The sequence below is a fragment of the Molossus molossus genome, unplaced genomic scaffold (genome assembly GCF_014108415.1).
Source record: "Molossus molossus isolate mMolMol1 unplaced genomic scaffold, mMolMol1.p scaffold_m16_p_1, whole genome shotgun sequence".
NCBI lineage: Eukaryota > Metazoa > Chordata > Mammalia > Chiroptera > Molossidae > Molossus > Molossus molossus.
In genome coordinates, this window is record NW_023425344.1 from 223,915,711 (window position 1) to 223,937,549 (window position 21,839).

Below are 21,839 nucleotides of genomic sequence, written 5' to 3' on the forward strand. Positions count from 1 at the left end.
TGCTCTCCCATATAGTGGATTCCCTTTCCGTTTTGATGGTTGTTTCTTTTGCTGTGCAGAAGCCTTTTAGTTTGATGTAGTCCCATTTATTCATATTTTCCTTTGTTTCTCCTGCCTTAGGCATTGTGTCAGTGAAAATTCTGCTGCGTGTGATGTCTGAAATTTTGTTGCCTACATTTTCTTCTAGGATTTTTATGGATTCACAAATCACATTTAAGTCTTTTATCTGTTTTGAGTTTATTCTTGTGTGTGGTGTAAGTTGGTGGTCTAGTTTCATTTTTTTGCATATAGCTGTCCAATTTTCCCAACACCATTTATTAAAGAGGCTGTCTTTACTCCACTGTATGCTCTTGCCACCTTTGTCAAATATTAATTGAGCATAATGTCTTGGGTCATTTTCTGGGTTCTCTGTTCTGTTCCATTGATATAATTGCCTGTACTTGTGCCAATACTATGCTGTTTTAATTACAGTGGCTTTGTAGTATAACCTGATATCTGGTATTGTGATCCCTCTCACTTTGTTCTTCTTCTTAGAGATTGCTGTGGCTATTCAGGGTCTTTTTTGGTTCCATATAAATGTTTGGAATGTTTGTTCTAGTTCTGTGAAATATGTTGTTGGTATTTTAATGGTATTGCACTGAATCTATAGATTGCTTTGGGTAGTATGAACATTTTACTGATGTTAATTCTTCCAATCCATGAACAAGGTATATGCTTCCACTTGTTTATATCTTTCTCTCTTTCTTTTTCCAATGTCCTGTAGTTTTCTGTGAACAGGTCCTTTACTTCTTTGATTACGTATTTTCCTTAGGTATCTTGATTTTTTTGTTGCAATGGTAAATGGGATTGTGTTTTTAGTTTCTCTTTCTGTGTGTTCCTTATTAATGTATAAAAATTAAAATGATTTCTGGATGTTGATTTTGTATCCAGTTACTTTGCAGAATTCATTTATTAAATCTAGTAGCTTTTTATGGAGTCTTTAGGGTTTTTGATGTACAATATTGTGTCACCTGCGAATAATGACAGCTTCACTTCTTATTTTTCAGTTTGGATCCCTTTTATTTATTTCTTCTTGTCTGATTGCCATGAATAAGACTTCCAGTACTATGTTAAATAAGAGTGGTGAAAGTGAACATCCTTGTCTTGTTCCTGTTCTTAAGGGAAATCTTAGTTTTGGCCCATTGAGTATGATATTGGCTGTAGGTTTATCATAAATGGCCTTTATTTTGTTGAGATATGAGTATTCTATTTCCATTTTGCAGAGAGTTTTAATCAATAATGGATGCTGGGCCTGGCTGGTTTGGTTCAGCGGTTAGAGCGTCGGCCGGCAGACCAAAGAGACTCAGATTTGATTCTGGTAAAGTACATATACTTTGGTTGCGGTTCATCCCAGGGGTTAAGCGGCAGGCAACCAGTTGATGGGTGTCCTTCTCTGTCCCTCACTCCCTCCCACTCTGTCTGATTCTAAGAATTTATCCATTTCACCTAGGTTGTCAAATTTGTTGGCATGGAATCGTTTGTAGTATTTTCGTACAATCCTTTGTATTTCTGTGGTGTCCCTTGCTACTTCACCTGTGTTGTTTCTGATTTTATTAATTTGGATTCTCTCTCTTTGTTTCTGGGTGACTCTGGCTAAAGGGTGATCAATCTTGTTTATCTTTTCAAACAACCAGCTCTTGGTTTCATTGATATTTTTGCCTCTATGTCATTTATGTCTGCTTTGATTTTTATTATTTCCTTCCTTCTACTAACTCTGGGTTTTTCTTTTTGTTCTCTTTCTAACTCTTGAAGTTGTTGGGTTAGATACTTTATTAGAAAATTTTCTTCTTTCTTGAGGTAGGCCTGTATTGCTATGAACTTCCCTCTCAGAACTGCTTTTGCTGTGTCCCATAGATTTTGATTGTTGTGTATACATTTTCAATACTTTCCAGGAGATTCTGATTTCTTCCTTGATCTCCTCGGTAACCCATTTACTGTTTAATAACATGCTATTTAGCCTCCATGTGTTTGAATGCTTTTGGGTGTTTTCATTGTAATTGATTTCTAGTTTCATGCCCTTGTGATCTGAGAAGATGCTTGATATGATTTCAGTCTTCTTGAATTTGTAGAGACTTACCTTGTGTCCTAACATGTGCTCTATCGTTGTGAATGTTGCGTGTGCACTTGAGAAGAATGTATATTCTGCATCTTTGTGGTGAAATATTCTGTAAATATCAAGTAAGTCCAACTGATCTACTTCATCATTTGAGGGACTCTGTTTCCTTGTTAATTTTTTATCTAGAAGATCTATCCAGTGGTGTCGGTAGGGTGTCAAAGTCACCCACTCTGACTGTATTGCTATTGATCTCTCCCTTGAAGTCCTCCAGAAGTTTTTAAATATAATTTGGTGCTCCTATATTCAGTGCATATATGTTTACCAGAGTTGTATTTTTTGTTGGATTGATTCCTTTAATATTATGTAGTGACCTTCGTTGTCTCTTATTATGGCCCTCGTTTTGAAGTCTATCTTATCAGATATGAGTATTGCTACACCAGCTTTTTTTCCATTTCCATTTGCCTCTCAGCATATTTTTTTGTCTGTGACGCTCTTTATTTCACCTTCAGTTTTGAATGATAGCCTTGCTGGATAGAGAAGCCTTGGGTTCAGACCCTTGCCTTTCATTACTTTGTATACTGCATGCCACTCCCTTCTGGCCTGCTGTGTTTCTATTGAGAAATCAGCTGACAGTCTAATGGGAGCTCCCTTGTAGGTAACTTTCTGCCTCTCTCTGGCTTCCTTTAAGATTCTTTCTTTGTCTTTCATGTTGGCCATTTTTATTATGATGTGTCTAATAATAGCTGTGGGTATTTTGGGGTTCATCTTGCTTGGGACTCTCTGTGCTTCCTGGACTTATGTGACTTTTTCCTTCGCCAGATTAGGGAAGTTTTCTGTCATTATTTCTTCATTAAGTTGCTGTGGGTTCTCACTAAATTGTTTGAGCACCCTTAAAACCATTGCTTTGAATTCCTTATCTGACAAACTGCTTGCTTCCATTTCATGTAGTTCCTTTTCTGGTGACTCCTCCTTTTCTTTCATCTGGGTGTTGTTTCTTTGTCTCACCATTTTGGCAGTCTGGTGGTGCCAGGCCCAGTGAGGAATGTTGGGATGTGTGGGCAGGTTGGTGTGTATCAAATAAGGCTGCTGTGCCTCCCAGACTGTTTTGCTGCATGGCACCTCTTGCCTGCTGTGGGTTCTGGAGGATTGACAAATGGCGGCTGGTATTGGTCAGTCGTGGTAGGTCCTGCTGGGGTGCGTGGATCCAGCTGGTGCGCTGCTGGGGTGCGCTGCTTCCCGATGGGGTTCAGCTCCGGATCCGTCGCTGCTGATGCTGCTGGGGGCGAGTGTCGGTTCCCAGTTTGCGTGGCTACTGCTGCTGCTGTTGCCAGGGGGTGCTCTCAGCTCCCAATCCTCTGCTGCTGTTAAGGGCTGAGGATGCTCAGCTCCTGGGACTTTGGTGCTGCTGGGGGAGGGGCTCCACTCCAGATCCACTGCTGCAGTTGTCAGGGGCAGGTCTTGACTGCTGGAGCCTTGCTGCTGCTTGGGCTGGGTCTCAGCTGCCAAGCTGCCCTGCTGTTGCCTGGGGATGGCTGTCCACTCCCGAGCCTCTGCTGCTGGGGGTGTGTCTGGGCTCCCGAGCCTCAGCTGCTCTTGGGGGTGGGTCTCCACTGCTGCCCAGTCACTGCTGCTGTGGAGGAAGGTGCTGGGCTCCCAACTGGTGCTACTGCTACTGGGGGTGGTGTTCAGTTCCGATCAGGCTGCTGCTCTTGAGAGTGTTGCTCTGCTCCGAAGCTGGTGCTGCTGCTGTGGGGGATGGTGCTCAGCTCCCCGCCAGTTGCTGCTTCTGCCAGCAGGTACCTTGACAGCTCCGCTACTGTGTGGTGGTCCACATTGACCCAATGGAGCCACTAGTCCGATGGTGCAAGGTGCACTGGTGGACTCAGGTTCCTGGGCCCTAGCCGCTCCCTGCTGCCTCCTCCCAGGGAAGACCAGCGGGTCTTCCAAAATGGTGGGGCCTTCCAGCTGTGCAGGGAAAAGCACCCTGACAAGCAGCTTACAGGATAGCCTGCTGCTCCCTGTCCACAGCACCGGAACCCTCTGCCCCATGTTTCTGCCCTGCTCCAAGGTTGCTCGTCCACAGTCACGTCCACACACACGCTCTCTCTCACACTCTGACACATTCACCGTTGCTCTGATCTGCCTGCTGCCATCGTTTTTATTTTCTCCAAGTGATTGGTTATTTTGTTTTTTCAATAATTTTTCTTTATTGATTTTAGAGGGAGAGGAAGGGAAAGGGAGAGAGGTAGACATCGATGTCAGAGAACTTCAACTGGCCGACTCCCACATGCCCCACACTGGGTATCGGGCCCCTAACCTGGGCAGGTGTCCTGACTGGGAATCAAACCGGCAACCTCTTGGTGCATGGGTTGATGCTCAACCACTGAGTCACTCGAGCCGGGCTCTCCTGGTTTATTTTAACTTTTGCGTTTATGTAAGCAAATTATCGATGCTTTCAACTGAAACTCAGTGAATGAGAAAAATTAGGTTTTGCCTGACCTAAAATTTATATTTGCAACAAGAGTGATGTAAGTCCACTCAAATTGTGGTCTTTTGAACATTTTCACAAACTGATCCTAGGTGTAAACTCCTCAGTCCTGCTTTCCCTAGAGAATTCAGCTAACTCCTTACCAGCCACGTAAAATATAGAATGTAATCTCTGTTTATGTAACCAAGACGAGTCTCTCATGATTGAGAACATGATGCCGTAGGCTGGGTAGAAAGAAGGCAGCTGCCTCCATGTTGTGATTAGAGGCAATTGGGCTGTTTGCCTTGCCCCAAAATAGCAGCGCCACTCCCTGTAACTCCGTCAGTATGGCTGTCTCGTGGACATTCCTCCAGTCTTTTTGGCAGATAACAATGCATTATAATATAAGAAGTTGTCTTCATTAGAGCAAGGTCTCAAAACTAATGAGTCCCCTGAGTGGCGCTTTCTTTGATTACTAACTGCAAACAGAATGAGGGGTGGATAAGATGTCTGTGAAGGAAAATGGGAGATGGAACAAACTGTCTGAATAAAGGGACCAGCAATGGTGCGTTTGGGATGGGTTGGCCACATACTTGTTGAAGACAGTAGTGTATCAGTAGATTAGGGGTGGAGGAAAAATTTGGGAGTCAGATGTTAGTTAGTTTTTTTTAATATTTATGGATCTACCATCCAGGTTCCATTAAAATCCACCTATGATGTGTCTTCTTCATCTCTTTTCCTGGAAACCTACCCTTTTAACGCTCCCTCTCCATATATATATATAAGCAATCTCAGGTATTTTATTGATTCGAGCCTTGTTCCAGTTGAAGAATCACTTTTACCTCACTTTCTCTCTTTCCCACCCTCCCTGTCCCACGTACCCCACTTTACCTCTTTCTGTGTTCAACTTTCAGCACTGCAGCTCTGATGGTTCAACTGTACCAAGACACGGATCTGTAAAGGTCAGCCCTGCACAGAGAACAGCTCAGAGGGAGGAACTGTACCAGCAGTGCCACATGCCCTGCCCTCCTCTGCTCTGGATAGATGGATCCAAAATAAAAGCTCCATAATGGCAGTGGGTGAGGCCCTGGTGTACATCAAGGTCACTCTCCTGGTGCTGTGGTTTGGGGTGCCTCTGTCCAGTTGTGGCCACTCTCATGCCAGGCCCTCCCAGCGCTTCTCCTCCCAAGAAGTCGTGATCCCCTTGAAGGTGACCAGCAGAGGCAGAGATGCTAAGGCTCCAGGCTGGCTCTCCTACAGCCTGCGATTTGGGGGCCAGAGACACACTGTCCACATGAGGGTCAAGAAGCTCTTTGTTTCCAGACACCTACCGGTGTTCACCTACACTGACCAGCATGCCCTCCAGGAGGATCAGCCTTTTGTTCCGGATGACTGCTACTATCATGGTTATGTGCAGGGGGCCCACGAGTCCCTGGTTGCCCTCAGTACTTGTTCTGGAGGCTTTCGAGGAATGCTGCAGATAAATGACCTTGCTTATGAAATCGAGCCCATTAGGTTTTCTGACACATTTGAACACCTAGTATATAAGCTAGATGGTGATGATATACAGTTCCCACCTACGAGATGTGGCTTAACAGAAGAGAAAATAGCACACCAGTTGGAGTTGCGAGGGTTGTATAAGGCCACTCTGATGCAAAGTTCTTATGTGGGCTGGTGGACTCACTTGCGATTTCTTGAGCTGGTAGTGGTCGTGGACCACTTTCGATACCTTTACTCTAAAAGTAATGTGTCAACAGTGCAGCATGAAGTACTTGATGTTGTCAATATAGTAGGTATCATCTATCGTCCTTTAAAGGTTAATGTAATTTTGACCGCGGTTGAGGTCTGGAATAAAGGAAACCCAGTTCTCACTGATGACATAGATCAGCTTCTGGAAGACTTTGCTTTATGGAAGTTAATCCATCTTGATGCCCGAGTGAAACACGACGATGCCCATCTTTTCATAAAAAAATCATTTGGCATAAAGACTGGTGTTGCCTATGCGGGAGGGGTATGCCAGCGTCTTTTTAATTGTGGAGTTGACGTTTTTGAAGGCAACAGCACGTATTCTGTTGCACTCACTGTGTCCCATGAGCTTGGTCATAATTTGGGTATGCTGCATGACACCCGCTGGTGTAAGTGTGGACACAGGTGGTGCGTAATGTTTGCCTCTAAGTATCCAACAACTAAATTCAGCAACTGCAGCTATGCCCAGTATTGGGACTGTATTATCAGTAAAGGTTCATGTATGTACCTTCCTCCCCATCCAGAGAATCTTTTTAGGTTACAGTATTGTGGGAATCTAGTTGTTGAAGAAGGAGAGGATTGTGACTGTGGATCTATTAAGCAGTGTGAACAAGATCCCTGTTGTCTGTTGAACTGCACTCTGAGGACTGGTGCTGCTTGTGCTTTTGGGCTCTGTTGCAAAGACTGCAAGTTCATGCCATCAGGGACTTTGTGCAGAAAACACATCAATGAATGTGACCTTCCCGAGTGGTGCAATGGGACATCGTATCAGTGCCCAGAAGATGTTTATGTGCAGGATGGGAATCCCTGTGGTGACAATGCCTACTGCTATCAAAAGCGATGTAATAATAACCATGACAAGCAGTGCAGGGAGATTTTTGGTGAAGGTGCAAAGAGTGCATCTCAGAATTGCTATAAAGAGATCAACTCCCAGGGAGACCGTTTTGGCAACTGTGGTCTAAATGGTACGGCATATCTCAAATGTAATACCTCAGATATCTTTTGTGGGAGAGTTCAGTGTGAGAATGTGTCAGTTATTCCTAATCTGATAGATCATACTACAATACTTCAGCATCAGTTCAATGACACCACTTGCTGGGGCACTGATTATCATTTAGGGATGTCCATACCCGATATTGGTCAAGTCAAAGAGGGCACAGTGTGTGGTCCAGAAAAGATGTGCATCCACCAGAAGTGTGTCATTATGGTTCATCCACCACAAGACTGTCAGTCTGAGACCTGCCACATGAAGGGGGTCTGCAACAATAAACAGCATTGCCACTGCAACAATGGGTGGGCACCTCCCTACTGTAAGCACAAGGGCAACGGAGGTAGTAAAGATAGCGGCCCACCTCCTAAGAAGCAAGAACCACAAGCAAAGTTGGCTTACCTGTCATTACTGTGCCTTATTCCTTTGATTGCTTTATTTTTATATCACTTCCTTATGCTTTGTAAGAAATGTAAAAGAAAAAAGGAAGAAGAGATAAAGGAGGAAGAAAAGACCACGGAGAAAGAAGAGACGATGGAGGAAGAAGGGGAACACTAAGGCTCCTAGTTTTTTAATAGTAGAGAAAGATGTCTACTGTTTAAAGAAAAATGTAAGGATCTCTCATGTACGAAAAATGTTCTTACTTCCCGTTCAGTGTTTCAAGCAATATTAAAAGTTCATTTTTTTTTTTCTGGAATATATCCTTTTCATTTTAACAGAAGTATTGTAAGAATTTATTTGAATCCTGCCTGGTGTGGCTCAGTTGGTTGAGCATCAGCCCATGCACTGAAAGGTTGCCAATTTGATTCCTGGTCAGGGCACATGCCCGGGTTCCAGGATGTATCTCCAGTAAGGGGGGTGGAGGGACGTGCAGGAATCAGCTGATCAATGTTTCTCTCTCACATTGATGTTTGTGTGTGTGTGTGTGTGTCCCCCTAAAATCAATACAAACATTTTTTTAAAAAAGAATTTATTTCATCCAAATTGACAACATGCTGGGAAGCAAGATTCCAGATGCTCCGTGGAAGTTCTCTTTATGTACCCTGAGCCAAGAAACAACAAAGACACATTTTGAAGCTGTTGTCTATCAAATCTAAACCTTCTCCCGCCTTTGTACTGTAAGATGTAATGTCTGGGATGTGCCACTTTATATCCCATTTTTGTTTTGCCAGCTCTCCCCTTTTTAGCAGGGGCAGTAGAAGTAGCCTGGAATGAAGGAAGAGGGGCAAAGGGAGCTCACTTTTCTGTGTGCTGAAAGTTACACTTAGTGTCATTTTGGCTGGGACCATTCACTCCGGTAGACATGTTTGGTTTGGGATTCCAGTTTCGCTGGCTTTCTTAGCACTATCCTCATTCTTCCTTAGAAGTACCAGCACCGGTTGGCCACTGACACCCTCAGAGATCTGAGTTGCAGCTCTGAGGTGAGCAGGGTGATCCTCCTCTGAGTTCCTGAAGCATGAGCACTAGTTGCTCACTTGCTCCCCTTAAAGGGTCTTGGTCCCTGCTCTGCAGAGGATCTCCTTTAATCATCAGTACTCTAAGAAGCTCAACTTCCTTTCTTTTTTCCCCTGGTCCTAGGACTGTTAGGTACTTTCATAATCACTTCATCGTGATCGTTTGAGTTCTCCAGAAGCAGACACAAAAGGAGTTTAGAGTGCAAGGTGTTTATTAGGGATGAACACCTGGAAAGGAAAAAATGTTCTGTGATGAAGCCAGTTTTGCAGACAGAGAGACTGAATTATTTTGTAGACCTGAAAAAGCCTTGGCCAATTTGGATGAGCACTATGAACCAAATAGTTCCTTTCAGATTTTTCTTGTTTGGGGTTGCAATGATAGGGCCTTCACACCTCAGTCATATATGAAATGTAGGTGTTGGTGGTTCTGGACCTCGCCTACACTGCCTGTTTCGTATGATTGTTTCCTGGAAGTTATAAATAAAGTTTAATGAGGCTAAGGCCTCAGTACTTTGTTTTCTCAAAAAGATTTGGAAGAATTAACTGTTGAAATCCTTTGTGACTCTGATTTCAGATTCAATCCTTTTAAGAGTTAGAACCATTCAGCTTTTTAATTCTTGTGCCAATTTTGGTGAATTATGTTTTTCAAGGCATTTTTCCTCTTTTCTTATTTTTTCAAATTCATTGGCGTGAAGTGTTCATGATATCTTTTAATTTTACTTTTTATATTTATACAAACTCAAATTTTGTCTCCACATTCCTTCCTTCCTTCCTGCTACTGACAATTTGTGTTTTCTTAATTCTGTTCTTGATCAATTTTCTATGCACCCGTGTTCCTGTAGAGTTAGGCTTGTTATGTTTCCTTGATGGTCTCTTCTAGTGAAGTTAGTGTCTCCATGATTGGCGCTTCTACTTGTGTACGTTTATGGTAATTCACCGTCACTCACATTTGATCTTTGCTGCATAAATACTGTGGAATCAAATGGGAAGAGGGCGTGGATCACCACCCTGCAACCTTTAAGTGGTGGCATTAATCTCTGCTGTTTCACTCATGATAGGTTAGTGTTTCTAATTTATATGGAGATAGGCGGGTATGGAGGAAATATTTAGGGCTTCTCACTTGGTCTTGGCTACCATAAGTCTTACTTCACAGGTCAAAGAACCTTTATGAGGGTCCCATCATCATCTGAGTTTATTTACTCAGGAGCCAGGGAAATTACCAGAGAGTGGGTTCGTGGACCTATTGGACCCACTGTGAGGGGCCCTTGGATCAGGATTTTATTTATTAACATGGGCTCCTTCGTGGGGCATTTTGGATTCCGTGGTATCCATGTCAGGTCAGACCTTGCATCTGATAGTCTTCAAAATATCTGAGTATTCCCTTTCCCCATTGTGTAGTTACTCGGGTACATGTATATCCATTTGGGGAACAAGTCCCTTTGGGAAACAAGGTATAGGATATATATTGCATTTATTTGTGGTGACATTGCAGGGTGCTTCCTGCAAGGTACCTGGTTTTTCCTTCAATTGGCAATGGGTCAATGACTGATCTGACTCAGGATTTGAAAAATGGACAAGAGATGCCCATTGCAGAAGGCTGGCATTAGTATGCTGACCACCAACTTTTGATCTTTGCTGGTTGAATAGTTCAATAAATGCCCTCATTGCCTGCCCTCCTATATCATCCCTAGGGGAGCCAAAAGCTATTAGACAAGATATGCTTAGCACAGGGCCCAGAGTTTGTCATTCTAGTCTTATTGCCCATTGCAGTGATTATAATCACTTTGTTTCTAATAGTTAGAGACTAACACCTTTTTTCTACTATTCTGGAATCTTATCACCTTCACTGACACTAGGGAGCCCAGTTCTATAGCACCCCGTCCTGTCATCAACCTGGGCCTACAGAGACAGCTGCTGTTGAGGTCCCAGTGCTGTTTTCCTCTGACTGATACGTGCATTTCTTACTGCTTGAGTGAAGATAGTCCTCTCGGACAGTGGTTCTCAACCTATGGGTCGCGACCCCTCTGGGGGTCGAACGACCCTTTCACAGGGGTCGCCTAAGACCATTGGAAAACACACATTTCCGATGGCAATTCATAACAGTAGCAAAATTACAGTTATGGAGTAGCAACGAAAATAACTTTCTGGTTGGGGGTCACCACAACATGAGGAACTGTATTAAAAGGGGTACGGCATTAGGAAGGTTGAGAACCGCTGCTCTAGGACCTCCAGAGAAATGGGGTCAGTGGTGGTGTCTCTGGCCCTTTATAAGAAATCCATTCTCACACACCTTTTCCCCTGAACAATCTGACCCCCAAATTCACTTCTCTGCCAAAGTAGTTCTAGCATCTCCGTCTCCGTTATTGTCCACCAATGTTTCAAAGCCTCAAAGATGCCGTAATCCCAGCAGCGTATTAGGATCAGTTCTGGGTATCTTTGCAAGAACGTTAAATCCTGAGCACCCCCTTATTTAAAAGCTTTCCCTTGTACAATCTTATATTGTGTTTCTCCTAAAACAGTATCATCGAGATCTGTTCCTATATATTCCTGGCTCCCGATGGCATGTACTAGCCAGCTCCCAAAGCTCTCTTGACCAGTGATCTACTTCCTCTTACACTAAGAACTGTAATGACCCTAGTTACTGGTCTAGATGCAATGAGGGAAAGTTAAGAACAGATCTTTAGGAAGATAAGCGTAATCTTTGGTGAAACATGGTCTCCAAGCAATGTGAGGCTGCTCTCTTCCAGCAAAGGGTAAGGAGTGAGTTCTGCTGGCCCGGGTGTTCATGAGAATCTCAGGATTCAAGTTTTCAAATGCATCCACTCAAGTGTCCTCATCTAAATCCCAGGATAGCATTTCTTCCTTAATAGGACCTCTGAATTTTACATAGGAAACATACCAGAGCTCTAAATTCAGTAACCTTTATAAATCTGCATTTTTATGACAAATCTTGGGTATTCTTTTCAACAGTCTGTAGAATGAGATTCTCTTCAAACATTGTCATAGAGGTCCTAGGACTTTCACACCATGCCCAAGTTATTTGATCTGAGCCTGTCATTTTCTTTATTCAGGACTTCACCAGTTAACAAACTTCACAATTCTCATATTTCTAATTCAAACATGAGAGTTATTGTATAGCCAGGGTACTACTTTCACCTGTACCTCATCTTCACACATCACAGGTGAGAGTCTTAGTTTCTGGTGTTCAGCACACCAGCTGTCATAAATCCACTGACTGTAAGTATGAGTCCTAATGGCCTCTGACAATTCCCCGATCCAGTGCTAGAATCTCACATCCTATGGATCTGCCTTTTAAGGAACCCTTATGGTACCAACTGTCCTTGACCCTGAGGCCCTGAGATAAGTATCTGAATGTGAGCAGTTTATTTGGGATACAGCTCCGTGACCGTATGGTGAGTGCATGTTGAAGGAGTGGGAAACTGAGACAGGAAAGGGTTAAAAGCAATTCAAGCATACATTAATGGGCGAGAGTCCATGTGAGCAACCAGGACACAATTCTACTGTGGTCTGTCTGAGAGACACTGTCAAACCCTCACAATTATCCCATGAGGATTGGAGGAGCTGTGAGATGTATTTATAAAACAACTCTCATTGGTTAACAGTTGCTTCCAGATGTATTAACTTCCTCTTGCTCCCAGCCTACTCCTGAATGGGCCAAGCACACTCCTATAAAGTACAGAGGCATTAGTGTATATAGGAATTGTCACCAGTACAACAGAAGATAGATTTGCATTTAATTTTTGCCTTAGCCTCTGTTTGCTAGGGAACCGAGATACAGCAGATGCTGAGGGCCCACCCTACATCCCCTTGTCCCACCAGAGTTCACTGGCAGCTGCAGTAGACAATGCCCATCTCTGACAGTTTCCTACTTTAAGTGTTGTATCTCACTTCTGTTCCTGACAGCTTTCTCCTGCACCATGGAGGAATGCTCCGAGGTGTATTTCACATGATTCCGTGGAGGATTGCCCCAGTAGCCCACAGTGGAAAAACTTGCTCGTTAATATACTCTTGTTAGTACTTCCAAATAAACTAACCCCACCTAAATCCTGGTCGTAGCATCTGCTTTTTGGGGAATCAAAATTAGATAGTAGATAAGACTACGTTTGTAATAAGAGGTTAATTCTACAAAATTAACAAAATATATAGAAATAGCCTGGCCGGTGTGGCTCAGTGGACTGAGCGTCATCCTGTTGACTGAGAGGTCCGGTTTGATTCCCATTGAGGGCACATGCCCAGGTTTTGTGGGCTCAGTCCCCAGTGGCAGGAAGCAGTGGATCGATGTTTCTCTCTTACATCAATGTTTCTGTCTCTATCTCCCTTCCTGCCTCTCTAAAAAAAAATCAATAAAAACATTTTTAAAACTTATATATAAATATAAAAATATAAAACCCAGTAAATATAAGAGAATATTGCATGAATAAATTTGACTGTCATCAAATTTCACTTTTTTTTTTAACAAAAAAAAAGCTCTTCCTTGGACGGTTTGGCTCAGCGATTAGATCTTTGGCTTGTGGACCAGAGTTGTGGTGTTGATTCCAGTCAAGAGCACGTTCCTTGGTTGCAGTTTGGTCCCCAGCCCTCGTGTGGTCGTGTAGGAGGCAACCAATCGATGTGTCTCACATCTATGTTCCTCTCTCACTATCTCTCCCTCCCAGTCTCTCTGAAAATAAATGAAAAAAATATCCTCAGATGAGGATTAAAAACAAAACAATGGATGCTGGATTTTGTCAAATGCTTTCTCAGCGTCTGTTGATATGATCACGATTTTTTTCTTTCATTTTGTTTATGTGGTGTATCACATTTATTGACTCACAAATATTGTCGAGCCTTCAATCTCTGGGATAAATCCCACTTTGTCGCGGTATATAATTTATTAAAATGCATTGCTGGATTTGATTTGCTAAGATTTTGTTGAGGATTTTGGCATCTATGTTCATCGTGGATATTAGCCTGTAATTTTTTTTTCTTGGTAGTGTCTTTATCTCCTTTTGGGATTAGGATTATGCTGGACTCATAAAGGAGCTTGGAAGTCTTCCTTCCTCTAGAATTTTTTGGAATAGTTTGAGGAAAATAGGTGATAGTTCTTTGAATGTTTGGTAAAATTCCCGTGTATCCGTCCGGACCAAGGCTTTGGTTGGCTGGGATTTTATTGATTACTTCTTCTATTTCCTTAATTGTTATCATTCTGATTAGGTTTTCTGACTCATCCCAGTTGAGTTTTGGAATAGTATATGATTCTAAGAATTTATCCATTTCACCTAGGTTGTCAAATTTGTTGGCATGGAATCGTTTGTAGTATTTTCGTACAATCCTTTGTATTTCTGTGGTGTCCCTTGCTACTTCACCTGTGTTGTTTCTGATTTTATTAATTTGGATTCTCTCTCTTTGTTTCTGGGTGACTTTGGCTAAAGGGTGATCAATCTTGTTTATCTTTTCAAACAACCAGCTCTTGGTTTCATTGATATTTTTGCCTCTATGTCATTTATGTCTGCTTTGATTTTTATTATTTCCTTCCTTCTACTAACTCTGGGTTTTTCTTTTTGTTCTCTTTCTAACTCTTGAAGTTGTTGGGTTAGATACTTTATTAGAAAATTTTCTTCTTTCTTGAGGTAGGCCTGTATTGCTATGAACTTCCCTCTCAGAACTGCTTTTGCTGTGTCCCATAGATTTTGATTGTTGTGTATACATTTTCAATACTTTCCAGGAGATTCTGATTTCTTCCTTGATCTCCTCGGTAACCCATTTACTGTTTAATAACATGCTATTTAGCCTCCATGTGTTTGAATGCTTTTGGGTGTTTTCATTGTAATTGATTTCTAGTTTCATGCCCTTGTGATCTGAGAAGATGCTTGATATGATTTCAGTCTTCTTGAATTTGTAGAGACTTACCTTGTGTCCTAACATGTGCTCTATCGTTGTGAATGTTGCGTGTGCACTTGAGAAGAATGTATATTCTGCATCTTTGTGGTGAAATATTCTGTAAATATCAAGTAAGTCCAACTGATCTACTTCATCATTTGAGGGACTCTGTTTCCTTGTTAATTTTTTATCTAGAAGATCTATCCAGTGGTGTCGGTAGGGTGTCAAAGTCACCCACTCTGACTGTATTGCTATTGATCTCTCCCTTGAAGTCCTCCAGAAGTTTTTAAATATAATTTGGTGCTCCTATATTCAGTGCATATATGTTTACCAGAGTTGTATTTTTTGTTGGATTGATTCCTTTAATATTATGTAGTGACCTTCGTTGTCTCTTATTATGGCCCTCGTTTTGAAGTCTATCTTATCAGATATGAGTATTGCTACACCAGCTTTTTTTCCATTTCCATTTGCCTCTCAGCATATTTTTTTGTCTGTGACGCTCTTTATTTCACCTTCAGTTTTGAATGATAGCCTTGCTGGATAGAGAAGCCTTGGGTTCAGACCCTTGCCTTTCATTACTTTGTATACTGCATGCCACTCCCTTCTGGCCTGCTGTGTTTCTATTGAGAAATCAGCTGACAGTCTAATGGGAGCTCCCTTGTAGGTAACTTTCTGCCTCTCTCTGGCTTCCTTTAAGATTCTTTCTTTGTCTTTCATGTTGGCCATTTTTATTATGATGTGTCTAATAATAGCTGTGGGTATTTGGGGGTTCTTCTTGCTTGGGACTCTCTGTGCTTCCTGGACTTGTGTGACTTGTTCCTTCGCCAGATTAGGGAAGTTTTCTGTCATTATTTCTTCATTAAGTTGCTGTGGGTTCTCACTAAATTGTTTGAGCACCCTTAAAACCATTGCTTTGAATTCCTTATCTGACAAACTACTTGCTTCCATTTCATGTAGTTCCTTTTCTGGTGACTCCTCCTTTTCTTTCATCTGGGTGTTGTTTCTTTGTCTCACCATTTTGGCAGTCTGGTGGTGCCAGGCCCGGTGAGGAATGTTGGGATGTGTGGGCAGGTTGGTGTGTATCAAATAAGGCTGCTGTGCCTCCCAGACTGTTTTGCTGCATGGCACCTCTTGCCTGCTGTGGGTTCTGGAGGATTGACAAATGGCGGCTGGTATTGGTCAGTCGTGGTAGGTCCTGCTGGGGTGCGTGGATCCAGCTGGTGCGCTGCTGGGGTGCGCTGCTTCCCGATGGGGCTCAGCTCCTGATCCGTCGCTGCTGATGCTGCTGGGGGCGAGTGTCGGTTCCCAGTTTGCGTGGCTACTGCTGCTGCTGTTGCCAGGGGGTGCTCTCAGCTCCCAGTCCTCTGCTGCTGTTAAGGGCTGAGGATGCTCAGCTCCTGGGACTTTGGTGCTGCTGGGGGAGGGGCTCCACTCCAGATCCACTGCTGCAGTTGTCAGGGGCAGGTCTTGACTGCTGGAGCCTTGCTGCTGCTTGGGCTGGGTCTCAGCTGCCAAGCTGCCCTGCTGTTGCCTGGGGATGGCTGTCCACTCCCGAGCCTCTGCTGCTGGGGGTGTGTCTGGGCTCCCGAGCCTCAGCTGCTCTTGGGAGTGGGTCTCCACTGCTGCCCAGTCACTGCTGCTGTGGAGGAAGGTGCTGGGCTCCCAACTGGTGCTACTGCTACTGGGGGTGGTGTTCAGTTCCGATCAGGCTGCTGCTCTTGAGAGTGTTACTCTGCTCCGAAGCTGGTGCTGCTGCTGTGGGGGATGGTGCTCAGCTCCCCGCCAGTTGCTGCTTCTGCCAGCAGGTACCTTGACAGCTCCGCTACTGTGTGGTGGTCCACATTGACCCAATGGGGCCACTAGTCCGATGGTGCAAGGTGCACTGGTGGACTCAGGTTCCTGGGCCCTAGCCGCTCCCTGCTGCCTCCTCCCAGGGAAGACCAGCGGGTCTTCCAAAATGGTGGGGCCTTCCAGCTGTGCAGGGAAAAGCACCCTGACAAGCAGCTTACAGGATAGCCTGCTGCTCCCTGTCCACAGCACCGGAACCCTCTGCCCCATGTTTCTGCCCTGCTCCAAGGTTGCTCGTCCACAGTCACGTCCACACACACGCTCTCTCTCACACTCTGCCACACTCACCCTTGCTCTGATCTGCCTGCTGCCATCGTTTTTATTTTCTCCAAGTGACTGGTTATTTTGTTTATTCAATAATTTTTCTTTATTGATTTTAGAGGGAGAGGAAGGGAAAGGGAGAGAGGTAGACATCGATGTCAGAGAACTTCAACTGGCCGACTCCCACATGCCCCACACTGGGTATCGGGCCCCTAACCTGGGCAGGTGTCCTGACTGGGAATCAAACCGGCAACCTCTTGGTGCATGGGTTGATGCTCAACCACTGAGTCACTCGAGCCGGGCTCTCCTGGTTTATTTTAACTTTTGCGTTTATGTAAGCAAATTATCGATGCTTTCAACTGAAACTCAGTGAATGAGAAAAATTAGGTTTTGCCTGACCTAAAATTTATATTTGCAACAAGAGTGATGTAAGTCCACTCAAATTGTGGTCTTTTGAACATTTTCACAAACTGATCCTAGGTGTAAACTCCTCAGTCCTGCTTTCCCTAGAGAATTCAGCTAACTCCTTACCAGCCACGTAAAATATAGAATGTAATCTCTGTTTATGTAACCAAGACGAGTCTCTCATGATTGAGAACATGATGCCGTAGGCTGGGTAGAAAGAAGGCAGCTGCTTCCATGTTGTGATTAGAGGCAATTGGGCTGTTTGCCTTGCCCCAAAATAGCAGCGCCACTCCCTGTAACTCCGTCAGTATGGCTGTCTCGTGGACATTCCTCCAGTCTTTTTGGCAGATAACAATGCATTATAATATAAGAAGTTGTCTTCATTAGAGCAGGGTCTCAAAACTAATGAGTCCCCTGAGTGGCGCTTTCTTTGATTACTAACTGCAAACAGAATGAGGGGTGGATAAGATGTCTGTGAAGGAAAATGGGAGATGGAACAAACTGTCTGAATAAAGGGACCAGCAATGGTGCGTTTGGGATGGGTTGGCCACATACTTGTTGAAGACAGTAGTGTATCAGTAGATTAGGGGTGGAGGAAAAATTTGGGAGTCAGATGTTAGTTAGTTTTTTTTAATATTTATGGATCTACCATCCAGGTTCCATTAAAATCCACCTATGATGTGTCTTCTTCATCTCTTTTCCTGGAAACCTACCCTTTTAACGCTCCCTCTCCATATATATATATAAGCAATCTCAGGTATTTTATTGATTCGAGCCTTGTTCCAGTTGAAGAATCACTTTTACCTCACTTTCTCTCTTTCCCACCCTCCCTGTCCCACGTACCCCACTTTACCTCTTTCTGTGTTCAACTTTCAGCACTGCAGCTCTGATGGTTCAACTGTACCAAGACACGGATCTGTAAAGGTCAGCCCTGCACAGAGAACAGCTCAGAGGGAGGAACTGTACCAGCAGTGCCTCATGCCCTGCCCTCCTCTGCTCTGGATAGATGGATCCAAAATAAAAGCTCCATAATGGCAGTGGGTGAGGCCCTGGTGTACATCAAGGTCACTCTCCTGGTGCTGTGGTTTGGGGTGCCTCTGTCCAGTTGTGGCCACTCTCATGCCAGGCCCTCCCAGCGCTTCTCCTCCCAAGAAGTCGTGATCCCCTTGAAGGTGACCAGCAGAGGCAGAGATGCTAAGGCTCCAGGCTGGCTCTCCTACAGCCTGCGATTTGGGGGCCAGAGACACACTGTCCACATGAGGGTCAAGAAGCTCTTTGTTTCCAGACACCTACCGGTGTTCACCTACACTGACCAGCATGCCCTCCAGGAGGATCAGCCTTTTGTTCCGGATGACTGCTACTATCATGGTTATGTGCAGGGGGCCCACGAGTCCCTGGTTGCCCTCAGTACTTGTTCTGGAGGCTTTCGAGGAATGCTGCAGATAAATGACCTTGCTTACGAAATCGAGCCCATTAGGTTTTCTGACACATTTGAACACCTAGTATATAAGCTAGATGGTGATGATATACAGTTCCCACCTACGAGATGTGGCTTAACAGAAGAGAAAATAGCACACCAGTTGGAGTTGCGAGGGTTGTATAAGGCCACTCTGATGCAAAGTTCTTATGTGGGCTGGTGGACTCACTTGCGATTTCTTGAGCTGGTAGTGGTCGTGGACCACTTTCGATACCTTTACTCTAAAAGTAATGTGTCAACAGTGCAGCATGAAGTACTTGATGTTGTCAATATAGTAGGTATCATCTATCGTCCTTTAAAGGTTAATGTAATTTTGACCGCGGTTGAGGTCTGGAATAAAGGAAACCCAGTTCTCACTGATGATATATATCACCTTCTGGAAGACTTTGCTTTATGGAAGTTTAGCCAACTTGATGCCCGAGTAAAACATGACGATGCCCATCTTTTCATAAAAAAATTGTTTGCAAGTAAGGTTGGTGTTGCCTATGTGGGAGGGGTATGCCAGCGTCTTTTTAATTGTGGAGTTGACGTTTTTGAAGGCAACAGTATGTATTCCATTGCACTTACAGTGTCCCATGAGCTTGGTCATAATTTGGGTATGCTGCACGACAGTGATTGGTGTGAATGTGGTTACAAGTGGTGCATAATGGGTTCCTCTAAATATCCGACAACTAAATTCAGCAACTGCAGCTACGCCCAGTATTGGGACTGTATTATCAGCAATGGTTCATGTATGTACCTTCCTCCCCATCCAGAGAATCTTTTTAGGTTACAGTATTGTGGGAATCTAGTTGTTGAAGAAGGAGAGGATTGTGACTGTGGATCTATTAAGCAGTGTGAACAAGATCCCTGTTGTCTGTTGAACTGCACTCTGAGGACTGGTGCTGCTTGTGCTTTTGGGCTCTGTTGCAAAGACTGCAAGTTCATGCCATCAGGGACTTTGTGCAGAAAACACATCAATGAATGTGACCTTCCCGAGTGGTGCAATGGGATATCGCATCAGTGCCCAGAAGATGTTTATGTGCAGGATGGGAATCCCTGTGGTGACAATGCCTACTGCTATCAAAAGCGATGTAATAATAACCATGACAAGCAGTGCAGGGAGATTTTTGGTGAAGGTGCAAAGAGTGCATCTCAGAATTGCTATAAAGAGATCAACTCCCAGGGAGACCGTTTTGGCAACTGTGGTCTAAATGGTACGGCATATCTCAAATGTAATACCTCAGATATCTTTTGTGGGAGAGTTCAGTGTGAGAATGTGTCAGTTATTCCTAATCTGATAGATCATACTACAATACTTCAGCATCAGTTCAATGACACCACTTGCTGGGGCACTGATTATCATTTAGGGATGTCCATACCCGATATTGGTCAAGTCAAAGAGGGCACAGTGTGTGGTCCAGAAAAGATGTGCATCCACCAGAAGTGTGTCATTATGGTTCATCCACCACAAGACTGTCAGTCTGAGACCTGCCACATGAAGGGGGTCTGCAACAATAAACAGCATTGCCACTGCAACAATGGGTGGGCACCTCCCTACTGTAAGCACAAGGGCAACGGAGGTAGTAAAGATAGCGGCCCACCTCCTAAGAATCAAGAACCACAAGCAAAGTTGGCTTACCTGTCATTACTGTGCCTTATTCCTTTGATTGCTTTATTTTTATATCACTTCCTTATGCTTTGTAAGAAATGTAAAAGAAAAAAGGAAGAAGAGATAAAGGAGGAAGAAAAGTCCACGGAGAAAGAAGAGACGATGGAGGAAGAAGGGGAACACTAAGGCTCCTAGTTTTTTAATAGTAGAGAAAGATGTCTACTGTTTAAAGAAAAATGTAAGGATCTCTCATGTACGAATAATGTTCTTACTTCCCGTTCAGTGTTTCAAGCAATATTAAAAGTTCATTTTTTTTTCTGGAATATATCCTTTTCATTTTAACAGAAGTATTGTAAGAATTTATTTGAATCCTGCCTGGTGTGGCTCAGTTGGTTGAGCATCAGCCCATGCACTGAAAGGTTGCCAGTTTGATTCCTGGTCAGACACATGCCCGGGTTCCAGGATGTATCTCCAGTAAGGGGGGTGGGGGGGGGTGGGGGGGACGTGCAAGAATCAGCTGATCAATGTTTCTCTCTCACATTGATGTTTCTCTGTGTGTGTGTGTGTGTGTGTCCCCCTAAAATCAATACAAACATTTTTTTAAAAAAGAATTTATTTCATCCAAATTGACAACATGCTGGGAAGCAAGATTCCAGATGCTCCGTGGAAGTTCTCTTTATGTACCCTGAGCCAAGAAACAACAAAGACACATTTTGAAGCTGTTGTCTATCAAATCTAAACCTTCTCCCGCCTTTGTACTGTAAGATGTAATGTCTGGGATGTGCCACTTTATATCCCATTTTTGTTTTGCCAGCTCTCCCCTTTTTAGCAGGGGCAGTAGAAGTAGCCTGGAATGAAGGAAGAGGGGCAAAGGGAGCTCACTTTTCTGTGTGCTGAAAGTTACACTTAGTGTCATTTTGGCTGGGACCATTCACTCCGGTAGACATGTTTGGTTTGGGATTCCAGTTTCGCTGGCTTTCTTAGCACTATCCTCATTCTTCCTTAGAAGTACCAGCACCGGTTGGCCACTGACACCCTCAGAGATCTGAGTTGCAGCTCTGAGGTGAGCAGGGTGATCCTCCTCTGAGTTCCTGAAGCATGAGCACTAGTTGCTCACTTGCTCCCCTTAAAGGGTCTTGGTCCCTGCTCTGCAGAGGATCTCCTTTAATCATCAGTACTCTAAGAAGCTCAACTTCCTTTCTTTTTTCCCCTGGTCCTAGGACTGTTAGGTACTTTCATAATCACTTCATCGTGATCGTTTGAGTTCTCCAGAAGCAGACACAAAAGGAGTTTAGAGTGCAAGGTGTTTATTAGGGATGAACACCTGGAAAGGAAAAAATGTTCTGTGATGAAGCCAGTTTTGCAGACAGAGAGACTGAATTATTTTGTAGACCTGAAAAAGCCTTGGCCAATTTGGATGAGCACTATGGACCAAATAGTTCCTTTCAGATTTTTCTTGTTTGGGGTTGCAATGATAGGGCCTTCACACCTCAGTCATATATGAAATGTAGGTGTTGGTGGTTCTGGACCTCGCCTACACTGCCTGTTTCGTATGATTGTTTCCTGGAAGTTATAAATAAAGTTTAATGAGGCTAAGGCCTCAGTACTTTGTTTTCTCAAAAAGATT

The 21,839-nt window shown here is 43.8% G+C and overlaps 2 protein-coding genes across 2 annotated transcripts; both read left to right on the forward strand.

Moving 5' to 3' along the window:
• Positions 1–5,616: 5,616 nt before the first annotated feature.
• On the forward strand, positions 5,617–7,785 carry LOC118619858 (disintegrin and metalloproteinase domain-containing protein 20-like; the record flags this gene model as incomplete). The annotated part of the gene is made up of 1 exon (XM_036246658.1): positions 5,617–7,785. A coding segment is annotated over exon 1 (2,154 nt), but the record flags the coding sequence as incomplete, so codon positions are not given.
• Positions 7,786–18,033: 10,248 nt separating this feature from the next.
• LOC118620327 (disintegrin and metalloproteinase domain-containing protein 20-like) lies at positions 18,034–20,329 on the forward strand (the record flags this gene model as incomplete). The annotated part of the gene is given in 2 exon segments (XM_036247407.1): positions 18,034–18,059; positions 18,061–20,329. Coding segments are annotated over 2 exon segments (2,295 nt in total), but the record flags the coding sequence as incomplete, so codon positions are not given.
• Between the last annotated feature and the right edge of the window lie 1,510 nt (positions 20,330–21,839).